The 9,681-nt window shown below is 40.3% G+C and overlaps 1 protein-coding gene across 1 annotated transcript; it reads right to left on the reverse strand.

The window, feature by feature from the left end:
- Window positions 1–165: 165 nt before the first annotated feature.
- On the reverse strand, window positions 166–4,018 carry LOC145129868 (eukaryotic translation initiation factor 4B2-like). Its single transcript, XM_079064685.1, has 3 exons — window positions 2,637–4,018; window positions 635–979; window positions 166–487 (listed from the first exon to the last, which is right to left on the reverse strand). The coding sequence occupies exons 1-3, from the start codon at window positions 3,833–3,835 to the stop codon at window positions 463–465; spliced, it is 1,569 nt and encodes a 522-aa protein (XP_078920811.1). The 5' UTR covers window positions 3,836–4,018; the 3' UTR covers window positions 166–462.
- Between the last annotated feature and the right edge of the window lie 5,663 nt (window positions 4,019–9,681).

Genomic DNA, 9,681 nt, shown 5'->3' on the forward strand with positions numbered 1-9,681 from the left:
CATTTTTCAGACAAATGGACAAGTTTTATACTATTCTAAATGGACCACATTTTGTTAATGGACGCTTTATTCTGCTACTTGGATTCTTCCAATTTGTAATAAAGCTTCTCACATAATCAACTAGAGTCCAGATGCGCTCAAATTTTGGTTTGGGTCAGAGAGAGATGCACAAGAGTTAGATTTAGTTTTGAGATTAAGAAACAAAGAGTTATAAATTCATTCGAGATGTACAATCAAAATGAAGAGTATTAATAATAAGTAACACAAGACAGCTAACTCCTCCTTAGTCCTTCCTTTTTCAGCAAATCAATGGAAAGAAGCTTTGTTTACACTTACTTGTAACAACACACTTACTTCACTTTCACTTTCACTTCTTCTTTAAAGTTAGAAGCCTCTTTCTCTTCTCCTTGGAACACCAAAATTTTATATTTTTTTATTCCTCCCTCCTTACTTTTCTACTTGTCACCATCTCTCCCTTGAGTTAGGCCTACAACAAAATGCAAAGATTAGCAACCAACATAACATCAGTAGTTGGCCATTGATAATAGCAACACACACACTTACATTTCTTCACCCCAACATACTTTATTTTTTAACATATAATAATTGTAGTAACATAATTGCAACAATTTACCTGGCAAGATCAGTGTTACCCAAAAAACCTCTATCTTTTCCAGTTCCACCAAAACCTCTTCTTCTGTCGTCACGGGATTGAGGCCTCTCTGAAAAGTCAACACTTCTGGATTCATCAAAGGAACCAGATTGAGAGGGTGGTCTTCCTGCTCCAGAACCTGGTCTTTCAAAGCTCTTTTGACTGAACCGAAGTTTATCATCCAGATCATGGCTTAACTGTTCCAGTTCCCTTTCTTTCTCAATTATCATATCATGTAACTCTACATTTGAAGGAGACTCTTTCTCAAACTCCCTTCTCAAATTATCTATTTCTTCCTTTAAGTTTTTTTCTGCCTCTGTCTCCGACCTGAAAATTTATAATTCATTGTCTTCTCAAATTATCTCATCAAGCCAGTTTCATATAAACAAAGATATATAGGTTCTCGAATATTTGATGTAAAAGATGTTTTGATATCATATCATATGAATAATGAGATAGATTCTTTAGATATGAGATATAGATGATACATGTTTTGCTAAGTTTTAGAAACTATTGAGGTAAAATTAGTATTACATTAAGACAAGTAACATAATAGGAATAACCAACTATGAAAGATTATTATGACAATTTAGCAAATTCTAAATCAAAAAGTTGTACACATGTAATTGTTGTGTAATAAACAATGGAAATATCTTAGTACTTGATATAAGATTATATATTCATGAAATACATTGAATAACAGATACTTATTTGATATAAATATGTATACACCAATTTACTAAAGAATTATAAACATATAAGTAATAAGATAAATACAAGATATTCAAGCAATGGATGACATGTTTGGGGAAACGAAAGAGAAATAAGAGAAGACAAACTTGTAAAATGTTAGGACTAAGATGGAATAAAGAACTGAAGTGAGAAAAAAAAAAGATATGTGAATAGAAAGAACCAAGAATCAAGAATTTAGAATCTACTTAAAGCAATTTGACAATGAATGCCATATAAATGCACAAGCATCACCTATGCAAGTAAATCCACCTAAAATAAAAATCATTCTGTTGAACCAAGGATTTTTTTAGGGTAAAGCTATGTGGGGCCTCCACATAAATAAAGCTCAGGCTGATAGTAATGTGTGGTCAAGTACACATGAAGCATTAAGCTATTATGTCCAAAAGAAGCAAAAAAACATAAAGGAGTTCTTGAGCATTTCTATAGCAAAACATGTTATACATTAAAATTTGAAAAGCATTCATAACTTTTAATATATTATGAAGGATTGGAGCTCCCAGTTTAAGTTCAATTTTATGCTTCTTGCTAGTGCACTATAAAAACATAGAAACTGTTAATGTATAACATGTTTTGCTATAGAAATGCTCAAAAACTCCTTTAAGTTTTTCATGTTTTCTTGCCTTCCAAATGCTTAAAAAATGTATTTAATCAAAACCTTTGCAGATACATTGTAACCCAGGAACTTATGAAACTGACAGTATCAATAAATCAACTATTTTTCATGAGACCATATTCTCAATGTTCTCAATAATGCATCACAAGAACTGCACTTGACCATCTTAGACATAAAGAACAAACAAAGCATAGAACTCATATTAACAATCAAATACGTTGAGATGATAGAAGATGGTTTCATGTTAGACTCAAACTATACAGGTCAAATTTATATAATTCCATGCACTCAAAGCAATAAACTAAGTTCCCAAATAACACATAGGCGAGTGTTTGGCAAAATGGAATCAAGTAGTCCTGTGATTTTGTGATACAAGTATTTGTTAAGACAATAACTTGCTTGATAATGATATTCTTCACAGCTTTAATAACTGTATAACCTTTAAATCCCCACTTAAGGTCTCACCTCAGCCACAAAAATGGCTTTTACAAAGACAGAAATTCAAGATATATTTTGGTATAGTTTCTTAATGACCCATTGGACACCAAGTTCACAGTGTCAATAGCGTTAAGTAGAAGTGACAGTAAAAGATAAGATTATAAGATATAGTATTAGAACCTGCCAAGGCGCCGCCGCTCCAACTCTGAATCAATCTTCCGATAATCAACACCTTTCTCCTGAAGCAAGACTTCCCGAGGCTTAGCATCACCGAAAGGATTCACCTTAGGCCTCGGCTTCTCTAATCCCTGTAATGAAACTGAACCCTCTGCAGACCTCCCAGAATGTGCACTCCCAGGCCTGCTGTTAGAATGAGAGCTTGTGGGTCGACTGTTGATTTTCTTAGCTTCAAGTTCTAAATCCGCTTTCTTCCAATCCAAACCTTTCTCGGCCAATATCTCTTCTCTCGGCCTTGCATTCCCAAAAGGATTTGGTTTATTCGTCTTGACGATGGGCTGAGTCAGAGAACTTTCACCCTTAGGTGGATCGAGTACCAAACGGCGGCGCTCTGGTAGCCGTTCCTGGTTGCCATCGCGAGGCAAAACTCCCCTACTCCAACGGTCAGGTTCAGGTCCTCCAGAATCACGAAAACCAGAACCGAAGTTAGAGGATCTAGCAGGTGGTACAGGCTTCTTATTCATTGCCCAATTGTCAATCTCATCAGCCCTAGAAAATCCCCCTCCTCCTCCTCCTGCGCTAAGACCGCCGCCTCCACCAAGAGAACTGTAGCGGTTAGGTCTACTACCAGCATCAAATGAAGGAGTCATAGGTTTCTTCGCCATTGCCCAATTATCAACCTCATCAGCCCTAGATGTTTGTTCGTATTCCGGGCCCCGAGAAGGCGGACCTCTACGATCATCATCAAATCCACCGTAAGATCTCCGATTATTCCCCCATGAACCGTCACCATCGGCTTCTCTATCCCTCATCCTAGGACCTCCGCCAGACCGACCGCCTCCGTACGACGAGAAACCACCGCCTATCCTCCCGTATTGCATTTCTTCTGCAGACCGCTCTTTCGGCCCGGTCGGAAGCCGCATCATCTCTTCAGGAGTCAATCCTTTCTGCTCGAAAGCCAAGTCTCGGCGCGAACCTCCACCACCGATACCTCCAGCTCCGCCCATCGTGAACTCCTGCAAGGTCATCTTCGTCTTTTTCTTCCCTTTGTTAGTGTTCACCGCCTCTTTCAAGCTCGGATAACTCTGTGGTGGAGCAGCCGCGGCTGCCGCCGCTGCTGCGGCCTCTTGTTCTTTCTCTTCGGCCTCTGCACGCTCCGCTTCCGCCGCCCAGGCGCCGATATTCCCCCATATTTTCGACATTCTAGATCTTCCAGATCTCAAATCAAACAAACTCGTAGAACCAGATTCACGAGTATCAACTACTTGATGTGTTTTGTAAAAACAGCGATCACTCCGACGAACGATGGAGATGTGTGGTGGTTGGTGGTGGTGGCAAGGGCGAAAGGGAATAATCTGCAACAGCTATGTTGCTAAAATGCGGTTTTCGGAGTTTTCAGAAAGAGAAAGTAAGAGAAGAGAGAGAAAGAAGGAGTGAGGTAGTGACGCGCGTAGAGAGAGAGTGTAAACACGTACATACGGATGAAGCTTAAGGAACAATACTAGCCGCACGATTGCCCGTGAATGTTCGTGCGAGAGTGAGCGCGTGAAGTAGGTGATTTGACTGACGTGGCAATTTTTTATTTGTCAGACGTGGGTACAGAGATTAGTGTGTGAAAAGTAGTAAAGCATCAAGGCTAAGCAACAGTCGCTGTTTTTGGATGAATTGCCTTTCTGGTCCTTATATTCTAATTTATCTTCCATTTGAACCCTTACAAAGAGTTTGACAAATGACAAATTTAATGAATGATAAAGTCGTACTCACTTTAAATTTTAATTTTCGACTATTTTTGTATATGTTAATAATTTTTTTGGTCTAAAGTACACTAATTATATATTTATTTATCATCGTACAACGAGTGAGATGACAAACGGGTAATAAACTGAACCGCTAAGCCTTTTTGTATGGTAAAACTAATTCTTTTGATGACTACATCCATAGATCTAGGGGATATAACATTGATATGCATGATCCGTTGTACTCTATTAAAAAGCTTCACCGCATCCGGCACGAAGAAACCAAATATATCAAATGCAAATGGTATGAACACGTGTTGATTTTCCATGCACGATTTCTAATGTTTGGTGACTTTGTCTATAGCAGCTTTTAAAGCAGTCTGCCCCGCCGTGAAACCCCCAGCCCTCAAGCCCACGAGAGAGGATACCCCTGTAAGGTCTACACATGTGTGTTTCCCTCCGACCCATCCAAAAATCAAAACATCAGTCGATCTAAAGGTTGACCTTCCTTCTGTCGGATCAACCAAGAAATTCACAGGTGCCTTTTTCTTGGCGGAAACCTCGGCACGCTTAAATATGTCAAACAAAACATCCCTAACCATATTGTGCCTGTATTTGAACCCGGGGAGTTCTTTACAGTGAACTACATGCTCTCCAAAAGAGTTCAAACATGCCTTGCGAAACACCGGACATATCTCGTCAGCTGAGAATATTGGAATTATGAGTCGATATTTGAGGACAGTACGGTACTCTACAGGAGACATATGTTGGCCAAGCCCATCTATAGGGATAACTAGAAGAAAACCTTGAGCATGTGGTGCACGTAAGCATTGGAAAACCACTTTCTGTCGAGTCATCATGTCAAGATGCACTTCCATATCTTGGATAAATTTACGAAAAATGGCACTCACCAGTGTATTCTGGGATTTAGGGGGCGGTGTCTTTAGTAGTAAAGTTGTTAAGGTCGATATCCAGAAGCTTGTTACGAAGAGAAGCCAATGCACAGTCATAATCAGAATCCATACCATATATGTCGTTATCCCGTAAGATGTGGTCTTGAAATACCCAAGATTGGGCCCTTGAGGCAAAAAAAGCATATGAGGTAGCCTCTACTGCCAAGTATAAACCTAAACCACCAAACCTAATGGGTAAGGAAGCAATTCGTCACTGTATGTCGCCAAAGAAAGGGCCACCACAAACCACAATGTTCTCAATCGCCCCGCGCAACCCATTGTCAAAGAATAATGTCGTCTCCTCCATGTGAACGGGTAGGCACATCCTCAGCCTAAAGAAAAGCTTAGCAACACCCATACAAAGACCGAAGCAGAAGGAGCTCACTATGGGGGTCAGAAAATTGTGGAATAAGGCGCATCAAATTCACAACATTTTCGGCTCTCTTTATGGCTAAGCTGCTAAATAAATTAGCATCTCTACTAACATCTCCCCCAAGAAGTTTCACCCCCAAAGGCGGCCTCCCGATGCCAGCCAGGAATAGCCCCTCACGTAGTTTCCTACCATCACATGAGGGCCAAAAGAGCTTGGTTTTCTTGATATTCAGCTGAAGGCCCACTTTTTGGCCAATCACTATAATGATGTCCAACGCTTTGGCCACCTCCTCCGAATCTCCAATAAGTATGCCATCATCAAGGTACCATGCATGGAGAAGAAGCTTGCAATTGTCTCTAATATTATGCAATAGCGGGTGCAACACAAGGGAAAAGAGAAGTGGTCCCAAGGGGTCTCCTTTATGTGTTGCCTAGCTAGATACAACCTTGCTGCTTGACCATATAGGAATTCTACCCACAAGGATATAGAAGGACACCTCAATCTAACCTCATGAAGTAATGCAGATTTGTCGACAAGGTTAAAGGCATTAAAGAAGTCCACAGTAAGCATGGAAAGAGATCCGTCATCATGGCGCTCACTCAACACCCTATTGGCGCTATGTAATACGGCCTCAACGCCACCCGACACCCTGAATCCGAACTAAAAATCATTGGGATACTTGACCATTTATTTACCAACACCTTTCATAGCTAACTTGGAAACCAAACGTCTCCATATAGTGCCTACTGCAATAGGTCATATTCCTTTGTCAAGTTTGAAGAGCGACGTGATAGGAGCAGAGGCAACAAATTCTGCCAAACTCGAAGGGCATCTTCACCCTAGCCATAGATTAACCACATATGTAATAGCACGTAGGAGGTCTTTGGCTATAGATGAACCTTCTCCACAAAGAGCATCCAAAATGTGTTGATCTCTCAACCCGTCTCTCCCACACGAGGTACCTTTAGGGAATGATTTAATTCCCCCAAGGACATTGTTAACATCCACTACAAAGGGAGGTTCTGAAAATATGGTGTTCGACATGGAAGGTGGTGGCTTGTATGGATACTTATCCTCAAATACCTTCGTAGTATCACCCCCAAATGGAGCAACCCCCGAAGAACATAAAACTTTCACTACCGCTATAAAATGTTCATCGACAACCTTACAAAGACATTGTCTGACATTGGTGTTGCCCAGTGTTCTTTCCTATTGACTGTACTCTTCTTTTTTGCCTTGTTGCTCCAGTATTGCATTGTCAAATAAGTTTTTAACTAGCTTGGCGATACCGTCTTCAATCCCTCAAGTAGCTAATGTGCTCATGATATTACGATGTTGCAACGACTTCCTGTTGCCAGAACTACTTTCTTGCCTATTCTTGGGCCTGAACACCTGAAGAGTACACCTATGAAGAATTAACAAAACAACCCACGTTTCAATGGACCCGAGATGAGCAACCACCTTGGAAAGGGTTGCTTTCAAAGCTTGAGAGAAAGTCATATGACAGTGTTGAGGGATGCTTTTGACGGTGGTGATAGGTAGTTTAAAAACACGATCATTGTTAATAATTAGTTTAATTTTTAGACAAAAATGCAAGAATAGTCTTTATGTTTAGCTGAAAAATATTACTTTGGTCAAAACAAGTTTGGACTAGCACGAATGGTCTAAACGTTTTATTTTGTTACGAGTTTGGTCCAATTTGGCTTAAACTGTTTTTTATAAAGTCGTTTTTCCCTTTATTATTTAATTTTCCATTTTTCTTTTATTACATGAATTAAAAAACAATTAAAAATAAAACAAAAATAAAATACCCTTTCTCTCATTAAAAAAACAATTAAAATTTTGTATTTCTCTCTCTACTCGCCTCGTTAACATCTTTGGAGATTACAACCCACACGTAGATGCTTTGAAGATGGAGTTGCAGGTGTAACCGACCTCATTGTCTAGCCTATGTCAAGTTCGATCACTAGACTCCTCACTATCACTCGACTGTGATGAATCTCAAGGTCATTGGAGCACAACAAACCCTAGGGTCATCTCCATCTTCATATATAGAAATATGAAGCTCCGGTTTACAACGGCTCGACCATCGTCTTCGTAGAGTTGTAGATAAATCTCGAGGTCATCCGGATCTGGAATGTTAACAAATATATGGATTCTTCGTCCTCCCACCCAAACGATGCTAAGGATTAGGGTTTCTAATGGTGGCGATTGTTAGCATTTCTAATGGTAGTGGCGACGATGTTGAACTCAACTTCGTTTAAATACGAAGGGCGGCTTTCAGATCAGAGGTTAGAGCGATAACGTGAGGCGTTCCTGCGTAAAGGGTCATGTCTTCATTCAAAGACGAAGGGTGGCGGCGATAGGGTTTTCGTCGGTGATGGTGGCTTTCATAATCATTAATGAGGTGGTGGTGATGACGGTTGTTGTCGTAAAATCAATGTTGGCGGTGGTGTTGAACTGGTGGAGATTGTTTATGGTGGTTGCCTGAAAATCCGACCAATGGTGGTGATTTCCGATAGGTGGTGGTGGTTGTTCATATTTTTCCGGTAGGTGATATGAAAAATGTAGAAAGAGAGGGAGGTGTGGTGGGTTTTTTTTATGGTTTTTGTAATAAAAAAGGGAAAATACAAAGGGCAAATATGTCTTTATAAAAAATTTTGAAAATTTTGGACAAAACTCAAAACAAAATCAAACTTTTGGACCACTGGTGGTGGTAGTCCAAACTTGTTTGGACCAAAGTGGCAATTTTCGACATACCATTCTTGCAATTTTATCTAACTTTTATCAATCATTTTTCAATTAAAATCCAACAAATATCCAAATATAATGTTTGAATTTGCATGATATTTTTAATACAATTTTTTAAAATGTCCATGACACTTCAAAATATCCAAAATGCTTAAAGAAGTATACGAAAGTAAGTGGTTTTCCAAAACTATTCTAACATTGCATTTTGTAGCATCCCGAAATTTCAGGTATCATATTTAAGCGATTTATATTCATTATGACAGAGCGACTCGACGAGTTGGGTGCCCAACTCGGCGAGTGGAGACGGTTTTGGCCACGTGAGTTTAGTGACCAACTCGACGAGTTGAGAGACCAACTCAGCGAGTTGGAGCTGTTTGGAGAAACCCTAATTCCCCGGGTTTGTGTCCTATTTAAAGGGCCTTAAGCCTCATTCTAGCCACCCATGACACCTTAGATCTCTGAGAAAAACCCTAGACCAGCTCCATTCGATTTTGTGAGAAAGAGAGACTAAATTGGGTGATCTTGTGCCTTTGTGTAAAGAGACTTTGGAGAGCAACACGAGTTGGATCAAGGAGAGACTCTCGGATCCGGTTTTCTTCGGTGATTAGCTTTTATGGACGTAAAAAGCTTTTATCTTGAGCCTTTCTTGTGATAGATCTCTTCCTAGGGAGTTTAAGGGCTTATTTCCATCTATCTTTTGGGTTTGAGTTATTGAGCTGATAGTGGAAGTTGAGACTCCAGACTGCAGAGAAATTGGCCGAGATCTACGTTCGAGAAGTGGTGGTACGACATGGGGGGCGACATCGATAGTGTCAGATCGGGATGTGCGTTTTACTTCCATGTTCTAGAAGAAATTTCATGAGGAATTGGGTACCGGCTACACTTCAGTACAACTTACCACCCACAGACTAACGAGCAGAGCAAGCGGACGATTCAGACGCTTGAGGACATGCTGCGTGCATGTGTTATGGACTTCGAATGAAGTTAGGACACCTATTTACCCTTGGCTGAGTTTTCTTACAACAACAGCCACCATTCTAGTATCGGCATGCCTCCCTTCGAGCTCTTTACGGGAGGAAGTGTCGGACTCCCATCTGTTGGGGAGAGGTAGGACAGAGAGTGATGGGTGGCACTGAGATAGTGATCAATACGACTGAGCAGATTCAGCAGGTCAGACAGAGATTACTAACGGCCCAGAGTCGCCAGAAGAGTTATGCAGACCAGTGACGATCTAA

The sequence above is a fragment of the Lactuca virosa genome, chromosome 8 (genome assembly GCF_052849685.1).
Source record: "Lactuca virosa cultivar CGN04683 chromosome 8, Lactuca_virosa_CGN04683_v6, whole genome shotgun sequence".
In the NCBI taxonomy this organism is placed as follows: domain Eukaryota; kingdom Viridiplantae; phylum Streptophyta; class Magnoliopsida; order Asterales; family Asteraceae; genus Lactuca; species Lactuca virosa.